Source organism: Falco cherrug, chromosome 7 (genome assembly GCF_023634085.1).
Source record: "Falco cherrug isolate bFalChe1 chromosome 7, bFalChe1.pri, whole genome shotgun sequence".
In the NCBI taxonomy this organism is placed as follows: Eukaryota; Metazoa; Chordata; class Aves; order Falconiformes; family Falconidae; genus Falco; species Falco cherrug.
Window position 1 is genome coordinate 65,311,035 of NC_073703.1, and position 23,311 is coordinate 65,334,345.

The 23,311-nt window shown below is 49.4% G+C and overlaps 2 protein-coding genes across 3 annotated transcripts; both read right to left on the reverse strand.

The window, feature by feature from the left end:
• Window positions 1-1,069: 1,069 nt before the first annotated feature.
• Window positions 1,070-6,586, reverse strand: NOXRED1 (NADP dependent oxidoreductase domain containing 1). The gene is given in 5 exon segments (XM_055717028.1): window positions 1,070-4,538; window positions 5,209-5,540; window positions 5,631-5,737; window positions 6,297-6,504; window positions 6,571-6,586. Coding segments are annotated over 5 exon segments (897 nt in total). The 3' UTR covers window positions 1,070-4,304.
• Window positions 6,587-9,373: 2,787 nt separating this feature from the next.
• Window positions 9,374-23,292, reverse strand: VIPAS39 (VPS33B interacting protein, apical-basolateral polarity regulator, spe-39 homolog). Of its 2 annotated transcripts, XM_055715996.1 has the most exons (21): window positions 23,218-23,292; window positions 23,123-23,183; window positions 22,919-23,011; window positions 22,373-22,472; window positions 20,919-21,062; window positions 19,916-19,954; window positions 19,513-19,577; window positions 16,844-16,900; window positions 15,848-15,940; window positions 15,169-15,202; window positions 14,617-14,719; window positions 14,501-14,528; window positions 14,241-14,314; window positions 13,606-13,681; window positions 13,175-13,309; window positions 12,591-12,632; window positions 12,100-12,189; window positions 11,617-11,703; window positions 11,017-11,106; window positions 10,584-10,688; window positions 9,374-10,312 (listed from the first exon to the last, which is right to left on the reverse strand). In XM_055715996.1, the coding sequence occupies exons 3-21, from the start codon at window positions 23,009-23,011 to the stop codon at window positions 10,292-10,294; spliced, it is 1,476 nt and encodes a 491-aa protein (XP_055571971.1). In that variant the 5' UTR covers window positions 23,123-23,183; window positions 23,218-23,292; the 3' UTR covers window positions 9,374-10,291. The 2 variants fall into 2 exon arrangements, with proteins under 2 accessions (XP_055571971.1, XP_055571972.1); XM_055715997.1 differs by having other exon boundaries at window positions 23,123-23,252.
• Between the last annotated feature and the right edge of the window lie 19 nt (window positions 23,293-23,311).

Sequence of the window (23,311 nt, forward strand, 5' to 3'; positions counted from 1 at the left end):
GCGGGGGCCCGCAACCCTTGCCGGGGGGGCCGCAGCCCGAGCCCTTAGCCGGGAGAGGGGGGCCGGTCCGCAGCCCTTGCTCGGGGTAGGGCCGTGGTCTGCCTGCCCCTTCCTGGCCTGGGGCGCCGCGGCGGTGGCAGGGTGGGTGGCAGGGTGGGTGGCAGGGTGCAGCTTGGCTTCCCCCAGTACGAGGTGCGGGGCAGCCGGCCTGGGCGCGAAGCCCCTTCCCTCGCCGCAGCCCCTGAACTCTGGGTGTGTGTGGCAGTGCGTGTGAGCGGTGGGGGACACAGCGGCTGAGGGCGACAGCCCCCCCCCCGCCTTTCCCTCCGCTTCCCTGCCCAGGGGTGCTTCAGGGCCGGCGGCATCACCGGCATCACCCCTGTGAGCTGCTCCTCAGCCCCTCGGAGCCCTGCTCGGACCCTCGCTGCCTGCAAGCATAGCTGGGCTACGGCCTGCCCGCCCGAGCAGGTGGTTTGCTCAAAGAGTGAGCCTGAAACTGGGCAACTACATTGGTTCAGCCAAACAGATTTCTTGAGTCTTTCCAGGTATTAATCCTTAGCTGGCTGGAGATCTCAGGCTTCCTCTCTGGGACACCATAAGTGCATCAGAAGTGCTTAGCTTTTCTTTAAGCCTATGTGCTCTTCTTGCCCCACAAAATTGCATAGCAAGGTAGATGCACTTTTCTTACATATCTCTCAGAATTTTTTTTCAGCAATTTTCCACTCACTGATTTGTAGAACTTCTAACAATCTCATCAGATTTAACCTGCAGCAATTGAGCCACTGATCTCAAGCAGCAGAATGGCAACTCTTCATTACTTCCTTGTTTTATGCTTTGCTGAACACAGCATCTGTCTCTTCCTCATTTTATAAGCATGTAACTGTTTGGTCATTTTCTTTTCAAACCTACATCTTTTCTTTAACAAAGATGGTTAAGCTAACTAGACTGACGTTCGGGGCTACAGTCAGGCCTTCCAAAGCTTCCTGAAAGTTCAGAAAATAAGCAAGTTAAATTTCATTGCTCTCCTTCCCCTCCCTAATGGAAACCACAGAGGGACTCGGGTCTGCTATTTACGGAGCTGAGCTGTTTAGTTTGAATCATAATTTAAAATTGCTTTCCCTAGAGGACACAAGGTAGAAGTTCAAATAACCAGGAAGAGAGAAAAATCTTTATGCTTCAATGACTAGAGTATGAACGCTGTTTGTTTTATTCTGGAGCAACGAAAAGCAATTTCACCGCAGTTCTCTCTGGTTGCACAATCTTAACTGTTTGCTTGAAATGAAATATGCCACCGAAAACATTGACTAGTGCCACAACTTTGCCTGCTGGTTGGAAGAGAAGGCATCAAATTGCAACACTTAGTTTTTGAGACAGCAGCCATTCCAGAGCACTGCCAGGTACAGCCTTTACAGTCATTTGCACTTACCGAAGATGGCAAGAATTTTATAGGCTTTGTAAGCCTCACCCTCACATTGGGACATAGGGATTCTGTATGGCGGTCGTTTAACTGCTGAGAAACGCTAAGCCACAAGTTAGAGATATCAACTGTAACCCATTCTTCCTCCTGTAGAAACCAAAATTCCTCAGAGCTAGGATAAGTGATGGCCAGCATACTGCAGCAAGCTTGGAAATGACACTGTCTCTGTAATGTTTTCCAAAGCTTGCAAGTGAATTGGGAACATCTCACAGACTTCAGTGGAACCTAGATGTTCTTGAAGATCATGCCCTATCCTGCTAGTTACTTGTGTTTTGGAGAGCTTTACTCTGATGGAATCCAAGCATGGAGAGCTCTGAGCAGGATGTGGCCCTTTGAGTCTTTCAGGAAGTGTGTACTAGAGCAGGTGCAAAGTTAAGGCCACAGTCCTGGGTCCATCAGCTTCCCAACAAGAAATATCAATGGAAGGCTGTGCCCAGTCAAAACCGAGATAGTTACTATGGAAAAAAAAGTGATAGCATCAGCTCAGTGAGACAGAAAGTTTTTGCATTTAGGGGTAATGGCAGTTCGGCAGAGAACTACACAGTGAATTATGTGGAAGCTACACAGCATGGACAAGTGAAGTTACTGCTGGTTTTAATTCCACTTACTGGTATTTTAAATACCAAACCAGCTGAAGATACTAGTCCGGTGCACTTTTGATATCACACAAAGTAGGTAGGGTATTGCTCTTCAGAGTCAAGCCAAAGCTGGGGGAAGGTTTTGAGCAAATGCTGTGATCTTAAAGGTCTTTTCCAACCTAAACAATTCTATGATTCTATGAAAGATTAGTAAAACCTTGTGAATTGTATTTCAAAGCTTCAGTCAAATCAGAAGGTCACATTCTCAGAAGTGACTTCAAAAATAATGGCAAGGCACTGTTCACTAACAGTTCCAGGTCCAGCTGGCTCAGACAGCCAGTCACCCATCAATTTCTTAATGAGCAATGTGGCTTACTGGTTTAATTAGTTTTTACACTTCTTCTATGTATAGACTGTTGTTGACAATATCACTTAGCAAACAGCAATATTTTTGTATTAGACAGAGCAGACTCCAGCTCATTCACCCATAACTTGTTTGTTCTGTAATTGCAAAGACGAAAACAGAGCTATTTGCGCCATCAAAAGATCAGATGTGATGCCACCCCCCACAGTAAATCTGGACAATGAGCGGTCTGCTCTGCTTTTACAATGTCACACGGGGCTCATGGGTTCAAATCCCTCTGGAGTTACAACTTCAAGTGTGAAACCATTCTAAAATTCTAAAATTCAGTTCTTCTTCCTGCTGCTCTGACACAGAATGAATGGTATTAGCTGTTGCCCTGTGAAATGAGAAAATCTGGTATTTTGTCTTGTATTTCAGATTTCAAGACACGTGAGAAAGCGGCTGGGCATTGAGGAGCCTCTTCAACAGATCCATTGCCCTCCTGTACAGAGACATGGGTCTCTTCCTGGAGTGAAAGTTCTGATCAGGAAGGAAAGCAGATATCTTCACTTTCTCACAGTTTATCTGAGAAGCAGGACTGGAGCCCTATACTACAGTTCCTCCTTTGCAATGAGCCCAGACCGGGGTAGAAGCAGATGCTCTCCCTGTATCACAGGGCACCCAGAGGCAGGATTACAGACTCACGCTGCACTTCCACCTTTGTAAGAAGCCCAGCAGGGACCACAGAATATAACCTCACAGTTTGCCCAGGGAGGTATGGTTCCGCCTTCTCCCAGTTATACAAGTTAGCCATTTTATGACAGCAAACACATCCCCACACTGGCTCTTTTACGCAAGTCCTTCATTTGCTTCCAGGAACGAAGTGAAACAGAAGCTATAAATCAGACTCTACCACTGCCTGTCTTTCACTTCTGCTTCACAGTTGATTAAAAAGACCAAAAACCAATCACAGATGTATTTTGATGACCAGTGATTGATAACAATTTCCTGGCAGCTCACATGAATAGATTTCTCCCAGGCTTTTGTGCCTGCAGACCGGGCAGACTGTAAAGCCCAGATGTAGGATAAACGGCATATACAATAACTGGTATACAGGTGTGGTGCCAGCTGCTGTTGGCGATCGTAATTAGGTGAGGGGCCTAGTTACAACATGCACTATTAATCCCTGGTCTCACCGCAGAAATTATTTCCTGTGAAGCAAAACCAGGCAGTGGTTTATCATAGTAAACAGTAGTGAAACACTTGATAGATGATGGCAGGAAGTGTAACAGGACAGTGTCAGCTGAACTAGTGGATTTGGAGACAATATTCAGTTACCTCCTTTTTCCTTGAAAGAAGTAGCACGTTGTCTGTGATCGTGGTGGTGGGCTGTATTAACACCAGCAAGGAAGTATGAGTAAGTGCTGATTAAAGCCTGGCTCAACAGAAAAAGGGCTCCTGACCAAATACTAAATCATTACTATTTTGTCTGGCATCAACAGTTTCCTCAAGATTCCCCATGGAAGTAAAAAAAAAGATGACTGGGCCCAGTCCTGTTTAGTTATTTACACCAAAGCTGTAGCCACTACATAAGAACTGTAATTTGGTTTTGTAATTCAGTTTTCTATTGAAAACCAGTGAAACCAAAGCAGTTCGTAGGCCGAGATAACTACGCAATATGCAAATTCAGACCAAAATAAAGCAAGACTCAGGCAGCCAGCAGGAAGCAAGTTTGCTGAGCAGTCTAAGAGTGAAACTTGTACGAGCAAATGTGCACACAGGGTTATTGGCTGGAATATTCTAAAGAGTCCAAGAGCGAACAGTGCTAATTTTTGTACCCCTCAGTCCTGTGAGGGGTCTGGGATGAGATCTTGGCAAAGTGTTCTGCCGTGAGCTTTATTAGAGTTTAGAAGGATTTAGAACCATAGTCAGCAGTGTCCTCTGGGATTTCCGAGAAAATGGTGGAAGCAGCTGTAGAGAATGGAGACTTGTCATCCAGCATCACGCCAGGCTCCACTACAGCTGAAGTAAGAGATGACTTGGTGCTGATCAGCCTACGTTGCTTTGTAGGTCAGTCTCCAAAGGATGCCTGGTATAGTAGATGGTACCAGACAAGCTCACTCTTTCCTAGCAGCTGGCTCTCTCAGTTGTGCTGCTGTCAGGTCAAATCAGGGGAAGCTTCTGGGAAGAGAAAACAAGTGGAAACATTTTTGGGCAATAACAGCCTGAAGCAGCTTGCTAATAATTTAAACAAATGATGGTTTTCTTCAATGTCTGTCTACAAGTCTCTTGCATCTTTGAGAAACTATCAGACTGAGAGACTCGAATCTACAGTGTTCCAGGCATTACTCTGCCATGCAGAGCAAAACTGAGCCTAATGGCTCTAGGACAGTCTTGCACAAGCAGGAGTCCTTTCCCTCAAGCAATGTTCCCCTGACTTAACATCCTCAGTATTCCAGTCCATGAACTACTGTAAGTTCATTACCTGAGCTGTCCTCTCTAGATATTCCCACAGGATTTTTTTTTTTCAATGCCCCAGTCCTGATCAGTAGCTTCAGACAACCCTGATGAATAACCAAACAGGAACTAGGAACAAAATAACTTGGAAATGATAGTCCAGGTCTTTTACTGCTGATACATCATCTAAGGCCATCTTCCCTGGCAGGTATGTGGCCCTAAGGGCAACAACACAATTCAGCAGCTTCCAACCCACCAAGACAGCTCATGATTCAGCTGTGGGATGAGGCAAGCTTCAGAGCAAAGAGGAAGCCCGAACAAGCAGTAATTTCAGCATTCAGTCCTTTACTTACTCCTTGAGTCACAGAAGAGGCAAAATCTTTGCTGACAAAACTCTTGCACACAAACCATGGGTAGGAAGTTTTCTGCTCTGTGCAGATGAGGTAGCATTCAGGAAAAGAGAGGTCACTGAGTAATTTCAGTGCTTTCTGGTGAGGCGGGCTCTGCCACGTGCTGCTGTTCAGGGCTGTGCAGAAAATGGCCACCAGCCATTCAGCATTGACTCTTATTTTTCCTGCAGAACAAAGACAATCAAATGTCAATTCTTCGTACAGGTGTGAAGAGATATTCTCATCTCCCCTCCTCTCTCCAGCTGGATCCCCACCACCTGTCTGCCCTCCCATCCCTCAGCCCTGCAACCCACAGCCTGTATCACCCAGGTTTAGCAGATGGGGGAGAAACCAGATTTAGCTGGTAAGGAAGGGGAAGCAGTTACCCTTTGCAGGACTTGCAAACCTTTTACTAGTAAGCGGCCTCTCCCGTATCATGAAGAGCAGCGTAACGCTTGGCCCTGCACTAGTCACCTCAGTGGCCAGGACTAGCCTGACCACAGGGACTGGGCACCCCCAGGGGTCAGAAGCAGGGGGGACAGGTCATACCCCTGCAACTCAGAGCCCTCGGGGGAGCTACAGCAGCAGCTAAACATAAAACACAATGCACTGGATTTGCTTTTTTGACCATGGAGGCTGCAGGCTGCCTCTTTGCACCTTGTTTCCTGCGCTACCTCACAACAGGTTATTTTGCAGCAGCAACCCGAGGCCCTGGTGGGAGCAGGGTCATCACGTTTGATCTGGAGCTCCCTTGATTCCTTTTGGTTGTGTTTTCAGGTTTGTCAGCACAAAGTCTGCAACTACCTCCAGACAAACAGGAAGCTGAAACTCTAAAGTGCTTCCCTGACTCCAGCAGCAGGGGATGTGGGGAAGCAACCAGACCAAGCATGATAAGGTTTGCAATGATGTTTCACAATAAAATTCTGAGAGGCAACAGGAGCTGTGCTCCTGCATGGTGCCGGCTCGGCCAGAGCACGTGTGCCGTGCTTGCCCCATGAGGTCCCAAATGAGGGCAGCACGTCCAGGCTCTGAAATGACATGGTCTGTTTTACCTGGGGATAGAGATAGCAATAATGAGGCCATGCACAGCACAGCGTTTCTGTTTCTGGATGACACACTGAACAACCAAGCAGATGGACAGCACATGCAATGGGAGGCAGAAGAACACAGTGCCTGCCCAGGCCACCAGCTGAGTGTGGTCATAAAAACACGTGAGTCCCTGTTTCTGCAGATCTGCTGTGATAAGCAAGGAGAAAGGGACTCAAGAGCCCACAGAATCAGCACAGGTGACTGACCAGCACCTCTGGGCACGGGCAGTGCGGTTACCTGTGCTCTGCCCCATGCAGGTGGAACACAAAGCACCACCCCCAGGCTGGGACCACTGGCTGCCTGCCCAAAGTGGCATGGACAGACTTTGGCTGCTGCCCATCACTGTCCCTACATGGCAAAAGGCAGCAGCACAGTGACACAGCGCAGGCAGCCTCTCTCCCAAGAATAAACATGCGGAGAGCTCAGGTGCCTCAGCTGCCTGACCCCAGTTCACGCAGGCTAATTTTAAGCCTTTAGCTGAAACAGCCAAGCCTTGGGATCTGGCTAGTTCTCAAGATCTATAAAAAGCCATTTAATAATCCCTGCTTTCTCTCTGCCCTGAGATGATTCAAAAGAGGATTTTATTGTTTCAAGCATCTCCCTGGAGGACCATTCTCCCTGCTTGTCTTCTTTTGTATAGAAGTTTACGGGGCAGTTGACGGTTTGTATGCAAACAGTTGCTGTAATGCTGCAGGCTGATCGCTTCTCCCGGCTGGGCGTGCAGAGCCCAGCAAGAAGCTCGTCTGCCACAACTGACCCTGCAGCCACAAAACAAGGAGAGGGACATCTCCGTTTCAGCACTATCACTCATCTGGGGAAACGTTTTCTCTGTTAGGTGAATATTTAACAATCTGGAGTCTCAGTCACCACTGACCAGGCACTTTCACCCAGGGAAGCTGGGAGCGTGGGCTTTTCCAGAGCCACTGCAACATCCCCTGGAGCACAAAGAAAGCAGAAGTCAGTCATGGGGGAGGAGCACCTTCACCGAAGCAGTCTTTTTTTCTTCTGGGTACAGCTGTGCCACCCTGAGAGCCAGCAGTTAGGTTAGCATGAAAAAACTAAGAGGGCAGGGGTTGAACATGTCTCTATGCCAGCTCCTGCCCACACATGTCCATGGGGAAAAGATACTCTCAACCAGAATGCGTTTGGCTTCTCCAGTGGAGGCAGATGGGTTGAATTTCAAAAGCAGCATTAAAAAAAAAAAAAAAAAAAGCAGCATTTTGCTACCTTCATATAAATTCTATCCATGACCTACTTCATCAGCTGGACTGTGCTGCTTAAAAGCAGAGACATACCAAAAGCACACAGGGGCTGAGACAGGTATTAAAGAGGAAACCTATATCCCACTGGGGCTGTCCCAAAATCATCCGCATCAGCTGGCCAGTGCTTGCCACATTGTTAATAAAAAAAATCCAACCAAACCCACCATCTCTACAGTAACTTTAGATTTACTACTTACACAAACCACACCCTCCCCAGCCATAGGACACATTGCCCTGGAAATCTTCCTTTTCCTGCCCACACAAGTAGTCAAGGACAGCCTGTGAGCTGTGGCCTCGGAGGAACCCTTGAGTAACTGTTGGGGCTGCCAAATGCTGCCTTATGGACAAACACTCCCTGATGCACCACGTGTAATCAGATACACCAGCCACGGTATCCTGGTGCTCTGAAAGATGCTCACAAAGCTGGTACCCAGCTTCTAGAATTGGGGTGTGAGGAACAACCAAATCAACAACTCCATCCCATGTGGCACATCAGCATTTCATGTTACAAGTAGTCCTGCTTTGCTTGGGACGCTGGCAGTGGCAATACCCACAGGTCAGAAGGATGGCATCCTGCAAACTGCACACCGCGCTCAGGGGATCAGCAGGCACAGCCAGCTCACGGCTCCCCTGCTGCTGGACTTATACATCCCCTTAACCATCTGTAGCACTGGTCATACCACGCGAGGATCCATGCCTGGAGAATACAGGCATGAAGATCTGTTTTGTGGCTTCACCACATTACTCCAAGGATACGTTCAGCTTCTCCTGCTGCTCCCCAATGTAAAGCCCAACCAAGCGGTGGCCTGGCCTGGAATGCGTGGGAAAGCCTGGCAGCAAACCTTACCCTAGCCAACAGCACCCTGGGTTGCCTTGGGATGAATGCTGCCAGCAGGTTAGGGAAGGTGATCCTTCCTGCCTAAACCCAGCATGCTGGGTCCACTTCTGGGCTCCTCAGTACAAAAAGAGGCATGGACATACTGGGGAGAGTCCAGCAAGGGGCCACCAAGATAACCAAGGGACTGGAGCATCTCTCATATGAGGAAAGGCCGAGAGCTAGGACTGTTCAACTTGGAGAAGGCTCAGGGGGGAATCTTAACTAACATGTGCAAGTACTAATGTGAGCAGGAATGAAGAAGGGGGACCCAGACTCTTTTCAGTGGTACCCAGTGACACCAAGAGGCAGTGGGCACAAACCGAAATGCGAGAGGCCATCTGAAGTCAAGGAAACACCTTTTTGCTGTGAGGGTGGTCAAATTCAGGAACAGGTTGCCCAGAGAAGCTGGGTTGTCTCCAGCTGTGGAGATACTGAAAACCCAAATAGACACAGTCCTGGCCTGCCTGTTCCAGGTGACCCTGCTTGAGCAGGATTGGACTAGATCAAGAGGTGTCTTCTAACCTAAATGATTCTGTGAGGAAAAAAAAACCCCAAACACCAACAAAAAAAAACCCTGAAAGCACACAGCGCAGTAAGGAGGTTGGAACACTGCCCTCAGGCTGGTACATTGCTACACATAACCTTCACCTTTGTGTGACCAGCCCCTGTGGCAGCAAACTCTTCTACAACATTAAAATTAATTCACTTGTGCTGATGGCATTGAAGGTGTGAAATAAGGTACCACTGCAAGCAAAGCCACACCATGGTGACACACACTGTGCTTTTCAGGACGTGAGAAAACACCCTGCATACTCACGTTGTCAGAGGTGTGATAAATTGCTCAGGATGAGCACACAGGGTGAAAAAGTGCTCTGTGTGGGAAGGAAATAAACAGCCCAAGGAGAAAGAGACAGCTTTATTTAAGGAATTGAAGTGAGGTCTGGAAGGATGAAGCCAGCAGTTGCCTGAGGAGTTGTGTTTCTAAGAAAGTGCAATTCATCCTTCCTGGCATAACACTCTCGGAGAAAAGAGCTGCTGGGGCCAGCAGGTTTGTGCCAGCTGAGAGGGGTCTCTCTTTGCGCTCCATCCAGCCCAGCAAGGCTCTGACCAGCTCCACACTAGGTGCATGTTCTTCCCTGATAACAGGATCTTCCAAGAGCTGCAGAGTGCCAGCACAAGGATACTGGCAGAGGCTGCTGTCCTGGCTCTCTGCAGGAGTGCGTACAACACTTTTCCTAGGGTGAGCCAGAACAAACCAACACAAAATAAAAAAAAATTAAAAAAAAAGAAAGGAAGTTTTAAGGTGCAGCTGGTCCTTTCCTTTCCCCCAACACGCTCTTCAATGCTGAGAGAACATAGTCCAGTAGGCTTTACTCCAGCCACAGCCATGACTGGTGATGCTCAAGCCAGCTTGAGTGTTAAAGGAACTGGTCAGCACTGTCTGGTGATGAGACCCACAAACGTGACTGACCTGTTCCTCTTGCAAGAATAAGCCCAGGCACCACCCAGAGCAAACGTAACCTTGCTGTGCCCAGCAACTTCCCTCCACAAACAAAAGTGAGCCAAGTTAAAGAGAATCAGATTCCAAAAAGAATCAACCCTGCTGGATCAGTACCATGGTTTCACTGGCTACATTGGAACAGTTGCCTTCACCCAGCCTGAATGCCACTGTCCCACAAACCACGGGCACCCACTGTCACTGACAAACGTTGATCATGCAATGAGTAGTAACAGAGTTGCTCTCTTGGCACCGGACTGGGTTTTGCAGTTTCCTCTTTCACTGGCAAGGCAACGGCCAAGCAGGCTGCTTCACAGGTGCTCAGTTTTTCCATCGGATTTGCTAGAAGGAAGAACGAGACATGACTAATACCAGTGCTGGACACAGATCCCTCAGGGGCCAAGCTGTCAAGTCCCAATCCTTGACAAGGACAACCACGGCCAGAGGGTGCCGTTTCTATCAGTTTCAACCTTTGTTCCTACACTGAATGCAACTCCAAATGTAAGATTAGCTTCCCAGCAAGGACAAAAAGTATGTTGGACAGCCATGCCCTGACACCTAACCTACAGCCGTTTCTGATGAGATTCCGGAAGAAAAAGTAGGTGTTTCTTACTGTGTTGTTGAGAACACTGTTTATCTTCTCCTCTTCTGCAGAGCCTCGTTCCACCTTGCATTTATATGCTGTCAGCTGGATGCGGTCCTTTAAATCCCTGTATGTCTAGACAAACAGCAAAACCAGCACTCAGCTGGACACTCTTCAAGGACACTTCTGCAGTTAGATGGTGCGTTGCCTGCAGACGAGCAGGGCAACTCTTCAGTCCCCCCTCAGGTTCCCACCACAACACAATTCCACAGCACAAATGCTAGGAGCCACTCTCCTAGCTCACTTGGTTTCCACTGGGAACCATATCACTGCTCCCAGGCCACAGGAATAAAAAAAACCCCAACAGGCACATAGCAGCAGCAGCACATGGCAGAGCACAGGAAAGCTAGGGAGAAAAAGCAGGCTCTTGTCCCATCTCTTGACACACACACCAGGAACCTACCTCAATGACAACATCATGGCACTTGTATTTGGTGGCGAGGTTCAACCGCGTCTCCACATCCTCCACCAGGCGCACATACTCCTGTAGAACCTGTGAGAAGGAAGAGTGTCTCAGCTCCCTTCTGCGGGTACCTCCTGACTCGTTCCCTCACCCTAGTCACAAAACCTTTCAAGGTTGCTGCTCACACAGACTTGACCCCTTCCTTCCTAAGGCAACAAGTGACTAGGACAAGACTGTTCAGGAGCCCAGAGGCAGTAAAGCTTTGCTCACAAAGGTCAGAGTCTTAGGCTACCTCACTCCTATGGATCAGGTTAACAGTTGCCAGCCAGGTTAAGCGTAAGAGAAGTTAATGCAGCAAACACAGGTGGCAATGCACTGAGAGACCTCCCAGACAACTCTAGGCCTGCTGTCCCTCTTGCAGCGAGACCTAGGACCCAGCCCTCACTACCATGCACAGTTCCTGTTGATGCTGCACCCACCTGGCAGAGCCAGCAGCTTGGCAAGCTGTTCTCCTGCTCCCAGCTAGGAAGCTTGGGGAACCATTCCCACATCAAATCCCAACAAAGAGGAGGACGACATAACCGGCAGCTCCTTGCTCACCTGCACAGGAGCATTGTTCCTCTGCAAGATCTCCACCACCCGATGGAAGCCAATAGGTGCTTTCTTCTTGGTGTAGCCCAGCCAGTTCTGAAAGGAGAGCCAAACCCTATGTTAATCCTAAAGGGCAACCCCTCCAGCCACAAGAACATGTTTTCCCCCTCGGTGTCAGCAACATATGTCACCAGCCACCACGTGCACCACTGGCAGAGCCCTTCATGCAGTGGCTGTGTAGCTTGGCTACAAACCCTTTGGTTACAGAGCACAAAGGTAGTCCCCTTCTCTGACCTTGCTGCTGCAGCCAAGCCAGGCTCAGCAGAGGTCTTACGCAGGGAGAGGAGGAACGTACTGCAACACGCTGCAGCAGAGGTGTTGGGCCCTGCTGAAATAAAACCAGTCTGTCCAGCAACTCCAGAACAACCCAGCTATCAGCAGTAGATATCAGTACTTGGCACTGAGTCCCCAGCAAGGCTTTCCGCAGCTCACCTTGGTGGTAAAGAGGGCATCCACATCATCCCAGGCTCGCAGCTTGGCACGGGCAGCCAGGGCAGTCAGCACATACTGCTTATCGGGAATCTGCAAGGCAGAAAGCTACGCTCAGAGCACCAGCACAGCTGAGAAGGCCTGCATGGGTTGGACAGGAACGGCATCTGCCCCCAGCCCTGTCAAGACCCACACCAACAGCTAAGCAAGGAGGTGAGATGCTGTCTAAGGTCAGGACCAGCACTGCAGAGAGCAGGAGGTGGGGGATCTGCAAGTGCTGCTGCAGCCAGGGTGCACCCAGTGAAAGCCTCCACATAGCTCGCACTTGCCTCTCTGAGCCTCCAGAATGGCTCTGCTCGAGGAGGATGCCATGCCCCCCTCCCCATCTCAGGGCTGAGCCCCTTGAACTCTTGGTACCCAGCCCCCTCGCTAAGTACAACTTGGCTGCCCACATTTTCCACTAGGGCTGCCACAATGACAGGAGACACACACACCTTAAATGTTTTCTTCAGGTTGGTCGGGCTGCTGAACGTTCCCTAGAGAGAGCAGACGGGTCAGTACAAACTCAGCAGGGTAGGCTGCAGGACAGGTTCAGACACCACTTGTAAGGTATTTGCCATTTGCCTTGCACAGGGTGTATCTCCCCATGTTTTTACCGCTTTCTGCTCATGTCAGTGCCACAGGAGGAAACAGCTGGCAGAAGAGAGCAACTACCCCACCTCATGAGCTCTCTGGTTTGGTTTCTTCTACATCCTCAACCTAGTGCACCTACTACAGCACTTCCAAGACCAGTATTGCGCACCTCAGCCTCACGGGATTAAGGGCCATAGCGATACAAGTGATTTCTAGGAAGCAACTCCCTGACAGGCTGTCCCATGTTGAATGTCCCACCTTAGAGCACAAAAGAAAACTCCGAACTTGTGCCAGACAGACAAGGGGAGCTGAGTTCCTCCAGGTCTCTCTGAGGGATGAAATAGGACCTCATACCCCTTCTTTCCTTAACATGCTCCATCTCAACCACCCCACACATTGAGGACTACAGGGATGAGATGTAACTCTTCTCCCAGATCCTCCTCACCTCAGCCTCTGTATAGTGGTAGAAACAGGAATAGAAGAGGGTGGTCACTAGTGGCATGTTGAGAATTGAAGCCTTGCGAGGATATTTCCGAAATATCTCAGACTGCCCAGCCATCTCCAAGTGCCGATCATTGGCCTGTGAAAGGAGGAAGACAGAGAGGGTAAACATGAGCCAGGGCAACTGCCTGACCTAGCTGCAGGGTACAGACCTGGGGAAAGTGTTGCAATAGCAATGCACAAGCACAACCTCAACATGCCATGAAGTCTCAGGTCTGGTATTCATCAGGTGTGCCTGGCACGGCAGCTTGGACAGCAGTTAAACTACACTAGCCAGGACCAGCTGGTTAGATCCAAAGTGGTACAAGTTAGGGACAGGTAGAGATCTCACAGCCAGTCCCAGTCACCTCCTGACCAGCAGGGAAGATTTCATACCTCAATGATGATCTGTCGCTCCAACAAGGTATAATGGTCTTGGATGTGGGAGGTATCCTCAGCTGAAAATGGCAGCCTGGCCAGACGTGGAGGAAAGAGACACTGTCAGCAGCTCTTAATGCAGAACACTTCGAAGGATGCTCTTCTCTACCAAACATGCTCCCCACAGAGATATGGGGAACTCCTCCCATTCTCCCCAGCCTGAGTGGCTAGTAGGTACTCATGCTCCTGCCCCACTGCCCTCTTCAACTGACCCTCTAGAGTCCTAGACAGGTTCCAGAGAAGGAAAAATTATGTGGCACCTCTTACAGAACAATCTAAAGCTGATGCTACCAATTCCCTCAAGTGCTCAGGCACCCAAGCTTTCATCCTTCACAACCTGAAGGGTCAATGATCAGAAGGTCCCTAAAACATCTTTGCCCCCAAGAAAGCCGCAAAAGCTGCTGGACTAGTCATCACCACAAATCCTTCCAAAGTCTACATTGTGTCCACAACAACCTACTCCCACTGAGGCAAAACTAGCATCAGCTTTCAAACTACAGAAGCTGTGTCACTGGGACAGACGTCTAATTTTCTTTACTACCACCTTCTGCGAAGCACCCGCATCCCTCCCACCCTCTTGCGTTTTTTCTTACCCAATGCAGCCTTTCAGAAATTCCCTCCTTTTTTCTACATCCTGGATGTTCAGATGCTCCCGGTACTGGGACAGCTGGAGGGGGTTGGGAAAAGAAGCACAGTCTGTTCTCATGGATTTGGGAGATATAGGACTTCAGAGGGCAAAACGGGGATGCCAGGCTCTTGCCTGACTACCAGACATCCTGCAACCAGCCTCCCCTGGCCCACCACACTCCCTCTTAACTGAGGAAAGGGAGCTTCTGCTCCTGGAAATACTCACAGCAACTTCCTCAGTCCTGTCTAGGAACCTGCAAAACAGAATGAGGAAGCATTAACTTGGAGACAGGTTCCTAGCAGTGCGCTCAGCCCTGCCACAAGACTGGGCAAGAGCCTCACCTGAGCAGATCCAGAAGCAACTTCTGCTCACCCGTCTCTTTGAGGAAATGGATCAGATGACACAAGGCCACCTGCCGCACCTCCAGCTCCCGAAACAAGATCTCTACAGGAGAGAGAGATACGTACAGGTGAGTAAAGCAAGCTGGCACTACCAAGCCAGAGAGGGCTAAGCACAGTGCATGGAGTTACAAGCCATTGGCAGGACTCAATAACCTTATCCCATCTCAAAGCACAGCCTTGGAGGCTAGAGCACAGGAGAAGAGCCCGTTCACCAGGCTGCCAGCTGAATTCACAGCAGTGTATTACCCCTACAGGTTCATTTTCATTCACCCCATCACCACTACCACGTATCACTGCTTAAAGCACCTCTCGGGACCTTTGTGGGCATCATCATCCCCCCTCCCATATTACACTTGCTGCAAAAATATTTCATGCTCAGCTAAGTAGCAATATCCCACATGCTCTCTTTGTGACTTTCACCCTGCCAAAGAACTAGCTGCTCTGCCCTTAACTAAAACACAGTATAGAAACCCTGGCTGCAGTCACACTTACCTCTCCTTAGTGTCCGTTTCAGGAATATCAGGACCTGTGAGCACAGAGAGGCAGTCTCAGCTGAGCAGATCAGTCTTCACCAGAATTAAGAGACAGCAAAATGGTCAAGGCCTGGGGAAGCTTTTGCAAAGGGCCTCTAGAGACACAGCTCTTACAGCACTGAACTGAATTCTACTGCCCACTAGACACTTGCCACAGCTGTCTGGAAGCCTGCCCAAGCTTCTACACTGGAGCTTAGATAAGCGAGACCAAGATTTAGAAAGGAAAACCTTTCCATGAGAGTTCTGAGAGGTTAAAAAGACCTGGATGAGGGAAGCTTTGACACAGTCCCATTTGCTGCCTGATGTTTTGGAAGCCAGGTAAGCTGGAGAGGACCCTCAAATCTTCTGTGCTGCAATGAGCAAATTAAACGTCAGCCTTCAAGAAGCTGCTGCAAAGATCAGTAAGGCTGAAGCATCAGGTTCCTTGTTATTAACCTGACATGAATTCTCCAGGGTGGCAGGAAAGCCAGCAGGAATATGGAACTTCCCAGTCTTAAGCTTTGATACTTTCCATTAACTTTTTGGTTTGAAGTAAAGAACAATCCCCTATCTTGCAAGATTAGGTGGCCAACTGACTACATTCACATAAGCACGCTCTGTGGGGTCACCCAGAAAGTCCCAGCCCTATATGGACTCACAGCTGTAATGACATTCCCATCGTGCCCTGCCACAGCTTCATCCAAGAGTACCAGCTTGTCCTGCAGGGAGCGAAATCTCTCTAGAGAGCAGATCTGGAGATAGAAAACGTGTAAGTAGGCATAAGGGACATCAGACAATCTGCAGGCTGAAACAGCCCCCAAGGTACTACTTATTCTTCCCCCATGAGTCTTTCAGCAATATGAATAACTGTCCTCCCAACCAGTGGAGGACTTCTATGCTACATGCTGCACCATCCCTGGGAATCTGTCCACAGGGGTTGCAGAGTTAGCCTGAATTACTGCCCAGGCTAGGACAGGAGACATTGTACATTCAGCACAAACACCCTTGTAACGAGGCAAAACTTCCCTGTGCACCACAAACCACCACAGGAGGAAGGAACTCTACAGGGCCCTTTCAACAGAGGAGACCAGAAAAATAGAGTTGTAAGACTTCCTCCCTTCTTCTTACCCCGTAACTGTGGCCTCTTTCAGCCTTTAGATCACCTCAGCCTTTGAGGAGACACATGCAGAGTAAAATCACAAGCTCCCTATATGCTTACTGCAAACTGAGGCAGCCAAGACGAAGATTTCAGAGTAACCAAGATTGTTTCTTTCTCCCTCCATTTGCCACCAAGAAGGGAAGTAGAGCCCCACACCCTTGGATTTTTTTCCATAAACCCAGCCCCAAGAAGCACAAAGGGTACAGAGGAACACAGCAGTACAGATACCTCCCGTCAGAGCCTAGCTGAGGTGATGACTCAAGTAAACAATGCAACAAAAGCCTGAAGGTCTCCTGCAGCTCCTGAGCTAGTGTGATGCCAGCACTGCCACCCGGCACAGCGGCACACAGGCAGGGCACTGTCCCTGCGGGGAGCTGCAGGCAACACGGATCCCCTCCCTACTCCCAGAACAGCCAGGAGCATAGGGAAGTGTAAAGCAGTTTAGGAGCACTCACCCTCTGACTCTTGCAAGCAGGTGCAAGTGGAAAGGCCTTACCTTGCCCCTCTGCATTCGCCTGACCGTATCCTTAGGGCTCCAATCACTGCTGTAATCCTGCCACAAGGAAAATAAAGAGCTCTTCAGCCCCAAGAGGCCAGATCACACCAGCAGTCCCCAAGCTGCTTTCCACCCACTTGTGCTGGATCAGAGTGACGGCCCATGTGTAGCTTCTCAGACTTATCATTCAGCTGCTCTAGGGGAGCTGTTGGCAGGATGCGTCCCTACAGTGTTCAGGTGCAGATGCTGAGCCCTCAGACTGTGTGTGCTGGTGGGAAAGGAAGATAGAGGCTCAGATGCAAACACAGAGTCTTTCTATTGCCCCAATAAGGTCCACCATCATATCCTTTATAAGCAGTGCATTTCACAGGTTGTCCTCCTCATAAATTAAAGCTCCAATGTTGCTTTCAGAAGGACAAACAAAATACACGCAAAACCAACAATCCCAAAACTGAGGGGAAGGAGTCAGTTTCTTGTTACAATTCAGACGGACTTCTGCTGGTGAGCCTTCCACAGCAGCACGGACTATGCAGGAACAACAAATTCAGGCAACCACCCTGGAGAGTCATACAGGACTAGCACAGTGTGACAAGAGCACTGAAGCCTGGGGCAAGGCCATCTTAAGGTAATACGCTACCACTGCTGCAATGACCAAAGCTCTTCCCCAACAGCCACTAGGATCTGGAAGCACTGGATAAAAAGTGGCAGCGGCCTGAACCGCTCCTGAACTCAGAATCCAAGAGGGCAGCCAAATTTCTGTAAGGCACTTGAGCCAGCAGTTGTAATTCAGCCTTCTGCCTGAGAAGAGCCAGAGAAAGAGAGTAACCAGAACCAGCTCTGAGGACACTGAATTTTAAGTTCGCTGAAGATTTATTAAAAACCCAAATCTAATGAAAAGAAGGATTAACCCAGTCCTATTAGGGGATCACTGCACACAAGCCTCTCAAGTCAACGTATAGCTGAGTGTCAGAGCATCCTGAGCACCAGGGTTCCCTCCAGTTCCTCTGCCCAGAAGCATCTCCTCAGCCTGTCACTGTCAGAGCACTAGTTCAAAGCTGACACTAATTTTCCCTTCTTTGTTCCACCCCACTTACAATACTCCTACCTGCTTTTAAGGAGCTGTACAGCCTCTCCCTTTCCTGCTTCACTGCCTCTGCAGGCACAGAATGGAACACAAGAGGGCACATTTATTTCTCCTGCTGTGCTTTCAGGAAGTGATGTCTGTTAGATTATGTGATTAATAGCTAATCGACATAAACACATCAACCTGGTGAGGATCAGATGGCCAAGGACAGATGAAGAAAACCCAGTAACCTAATCAGGGCAATCTGAGCACACTGACTCGGCCACTCCTCCCCACCAGCAAATGAGACAGATTAGGTCACTATCCGTTGCATAAAACCCTCCTGAGATCAGTAAACCAAAGAAACTTTCCCCAAACAACATGCAACCCTAAAGAGGCACAGGACTTAGTATGGGATGCAAGGGCACCCTGGGATGTTTTAAAAAGGTTGTGCAAACGTGTGAGGCTTGTTATGGCAGTTTACAGGAAAAGACAAAAAGCAGAGAAAGGGATGGATCGAAATGAATTGGGCAGGAACAAGCATGGGAAAACAGGGAAAATGGGCCACAGAGCGCCAGCCAAGTGTAAACAAGTGACTAGTTAGTGTGCCTGTCTGACTGAGCCCAGCAATAGATCACTGCAGTCTGTGTTACATTCTCACTAAACTCTGTATTTAACTACCTTCTGTGTGGGTGGGCTCTCTGTTCCCAGTTCATGTGAAAGCTAGTAAACTTCAAGCTCAACCAGCCAGTGAGTAGAACAAACAATCTACCATGAAGCAGAATGGGACCATGAACCCTAGGGACTCAAGGGTCCAGGTGCCAGCAACTAGAGGAGACTGAGGTCTGGGATTCAGCTACAAAACAAACTGGTTGTCTAAGACCAGCTGCTGGAGAGACCCATAGAGCATGCATATGTTCCACTAGTGGAACTCAATCGTGGTCAACCAGAAAGGAGGCTGGGGATCAGGCTTGAGTGTGGTGCATTTACATGTCTGTTGGTAAAGGCATTGGTTTCTGTCTGCGTTAATCCATGTGGGCAGCTGTGTGAATACATGCTCGGTCCTGTTACTGGCTGGACCAGGGGACATGTAACTACAACATCACACCTAGCAGGAGGAATCTACCCACTCCCAAAATCCACTAGTTTCTGCAACACCTAACACTGCCTATGTGGGAGAACATTCCTGCCAACTAGAACTCTACCTCTGTGCAGCTCCCTCTGTGCTGTCCCAGTGATTCATGAACAAGAAATTTAGAAGCCTTTAGATTTAAAAAATTTGAAAGCACACATGATGCCAGTTCACCTGACCCAGCGTGAAAGCAGTTTACAGGCAAAGCACCATATAGAAATCCTTTTCACAAAAGACTGCTGGGCCATTTGTTAGCAGGAGTAACGAAGACCCCCAGCAAGGCTCCCTATTTTTGAGCAAAAGCAGAGAACACCTGAATTACTGCGAGGCTGCATTTTGCAGCTCTCTATCCTATTCCCTGCATTGCCCTCTGCTGTCTGAAATAGTGATTAATCACCTTCCATGAAACCAACACAGTCGAAGTTCTCCTGGCAGTACTCTGATCTCAACACACTACAAACACAAGCTGCTCACCTTGTACTCAGCTTTCGGTCTGCGCAGCTCTGGGGCATAGTTTTTAACTCCTGTGTCAGAGAGGGCTGAGAGGGAAAGGCAAAGCTGAATAGCACATCAAAATCCCAATTCACACCCACTTCCAAAACAGCCCTTTGCTTGGTTTTCATCGTAGAAGACCCAAACTCAAGCACCAAACAGCAATACAAAGCTGCTCTAAACCCAACGGTTGTCAGCTGTCCATAAGCAGATCACCACAAACCATCTGGCCAACTCTTTTCATTTCTTTGCTGAATGACTTTCAGGCAACCCATGATTCAGTTTCTGCTACATAAGGAAGATGACACTTCTCCTTTTTTTGGACATGCTTTGGTTTACATAAATCTGCACCCCTCCCAAAATGAGGCAGGGATTCAAAACTTACCATCTGAAAGGGACTGGAAACTTGGAAGTCTGTTTCGTCCTGAAATCAAAACAACCACTCATGAGAGACTGTCTCTTCCCCAGCAAGATCTCTTGCAGAGGGAACACAAGCCTAGACCGCAAGCCAGTGTGCTATAGCCATGCCACTGTAGAACAAGCCACTCTGTGCAGTGATTCACACTACGCCAGCACAGCCGCGGCTCACCAGCTTGCAGTCGAAGGCTTTGAAGTTGTCTGTGGCATCACGAACCATATCACACCCTGGCCCCATCTGCCCTCTTGTTGCTGAGGCCAGGAGAGGTTAGAGAGCCTAAATTCACTCATCTACCTGCAGTGCAGAGGCTCAAGCGCACACACTGCTCAGTCCATGGCAGCACGGACAGCTTCTCTCACCAGAGCTGCGATGTGGATGCCTTTTGTTATCACTGTATTACCAAAGCTGAGAGTAAAAAACCACCCCCGAGAAAGAGACAAAGTAAAAGCTGCTTTGCTGTCTGGCTGTGAGACAACAGAGCTGAACTCTTGCAAGCTGTGTAAGACTCCCCATGGCCTGCTGTGCAGATCCCCCCATAACCAGCTATGCTACCAAGCTGAACCAACTACAACATCAACAGCAGCCAGCTGAGCTCCCAATAAAGGACAATCAACCTGTCTTCTCTATGGTACTGAAGATCAAATGAGGGCCACATGGGTCATGCCAGTTCCTTTGCAGGCTGCTCTTTTCCACCATGCAAACAGATTGCTGTACAGTGCTGTGCTCTACCTTGCTGTTCTGTGGAACCTGGCTTTTAAGAAGCCATAGTCTCCAAAGCTCCCTCCCATACTGTCAGCACAAGGCAGTCTTCAATTTCTGACCAGTAAGAGATACACTCGCACACTGAAGAGAGATCAGAGCTTCCCTGCTTTGCAATACACTTAAGAGAAAACGGTTTACACAACACAATTGCCCCTTAAGGCTCTTGAGGGAAAAGCCATTTGTCCATACTGTATAAGAAGAACCTCACCTTTGAATAGGCTGCTTAGGGAGTAGGAGGAAACTTGTTTGGGAAAAGCAGCATAGGAGGAAGAGCCCTTCTGTAGGCTGGAGTCTCGGCCTTCCAGCGAGCTAGTGCTGCTGGAGGCTGTCTCTTTGATTGACCAGGAGATACCTATGTGGAGACAAAGGTCATTTATAACAGAGAAAGAGAAAACCAGTCTGTAAAGAATGATCTTATGTTAACAGCAGCAATGTTACCAAGCGTGTCCTGGTCAGTTCTGCAGTAGCACATGCTGATAACTTGGATGCTCAGCACTAACAAGATGCAGTGTACAGAATCCCAGGTCTCATGTAACACAGCTCATTAAACAGTTGCACATTGCCCTCCACAAATGGTTGATTTCAGCAATGTCGTACAGCTGATTATGGCTTATACAAAAAAATGCACAGACCACTCAACACTTATGTGCTGTTGCATAGGATAAAGCGTAACCCTTGCTCTAAAGGTACAGAACAAGACAGAGAATCCCTGGTTTACCTCAAATTACAGCAGCATAAAGAGCATACCTTCGTGAACACTGGAAAACTGAGATAGCTTTCCTCCTCACACAGACAAAACAGCTATCAATACGCATATGCTGCTAGCAACAATGAATATGTCTCCCTCCTGCTTGTTTGAGACACAGTTTTCCCTTCTTTTCACGCTGCTGCACAACACACACATGGTAGGACAGGGTGATAGAGCAAAAAAGCCGATAGGTAGAGACCTTGGGTAGGAAAAGAAATGGTATGAACCAGAGGGAGGAGCTACAGCATAAGACAAAAAGAACAGAGTCTTTGAAGGTCTTCTAGGTAATCCAAATGTCATTTTTCACTGCTTGATATGGGCTAGCAAGTGCCACATATTCTGTGCGTCACGAACTCCCAAGTGCAGGAGACAGCATCATGTCTGGGTCACAAGTTCACTCCCATCATCACTAGAAACATATTTGCTTAATGCTTACAATTCCCTTTCAAACTTCAAGCTTAAGGGCCAACCTGTAAACAGACCGTTAGCCTTGCAATAACTTATTAAAGTGCTGTGAGGAGAAAGCAGAGAACTTTAAATGGTGCCTTTTCAGGCAGCAGCGTAAGGAAACGATCACCTAGAATCCTGCAGGCCGGTTGAGCATGATGAATATCAAGCCATAACCTCCAAAATATCTGCTCTAAGCTGGGCTACATATTGAGAAACACAGAGAGATCCCTCCACTTGTCTGCATGCCATTGCTTTATGTAGTTTGGGCTTCTGCTCGCTCTCTTTTCAGTGGAACCACACAGGTAAAGCAAGTGGCTCACAATGTGACCTGAGGAGACTGGAATTAAAGATTAAGGATTAGATAGTAAGCAGTACTCCTGACCTCAACTAAAGAACGTGACCTAAGCTGTAATTTTAAACTCCCTCTGTCTCCAGGATAACTTTTTTGGTACTTCTGCACTTACTTCCCACAGGTTCTCCGCTCCAGCTGACCCTCTCAAGGTCGTCATCATCATCATCGACGATATCCCGAAGGCTATTCACTGCCCGTTTGGATTCCTTTAGCTACGGACAAAAGAAAGGGCTTGTATAAAGACCATCAGTGTCACAGAGTGTGTTCTGTTTCTTACTACCTTGAAACAATCCCCCTCAGAGCTGTGAATACAGCTTCTTCAGCTTCCACTGCCTCTTTCGGAGAAGGTACTTTACGCCAGTGGGTGTTCAGCAGACACAGGAGCCATTCCTCACCCCGGGAACCCGAATGCCACCGGCACTGACAGCTCAACCAGCAGGAGATGCAGTTTGGTGCCCGGGCAAGGACCCACGCTCCTAACGAGATTTCGGTTTGGCTACCGTGGGGGTCGAGCCAGGAGCCCTCAGCGGCCACCTCAGAGGGCAGGAGGCAACATCCCACCCACCCAGGAGGCGCAGCCCCTCAGCAAAGCGCGGGGCCGAGGCGCTGGCTAGGGATGGGGCGCGGGTGGGGCTGCCCATGGGGGGTCAGACCCTACCTGTGACAGCTCGTCATCCTCATCGTCGAAGGTGAAGGCCCGGAACTTGGAGCTGTGCCAGTACTCCTCCTCGTCCGCCCTGGCCCTGCTCATCTGCAACGGAACACAGCGGCTGCCTGGGGTGGGGGGCGGGGGATCGCCACCCCCCGGCCCCGCCGCCCCCCGGCCCCGCCCCCGGCCCCACCGCCCCCCGGCCCCGCTCACCTCCCCGCGCCTCCCCTCCCGCGCCGGGCACCGCCAGCGCAGGGCCGGGCCGGGCCGGGCAGTCCCCCCGCCGGGCCGGGCCGGGCCGGGCCGGCGTCCCCCCGCTGGCGCACTACGAGTGCCGGCGTGCCCCGCGCCGTCGGCTCCGGGGCGGGGTGGCGGGGCCGGCTCCGGGAGCGCCGGCGCCAG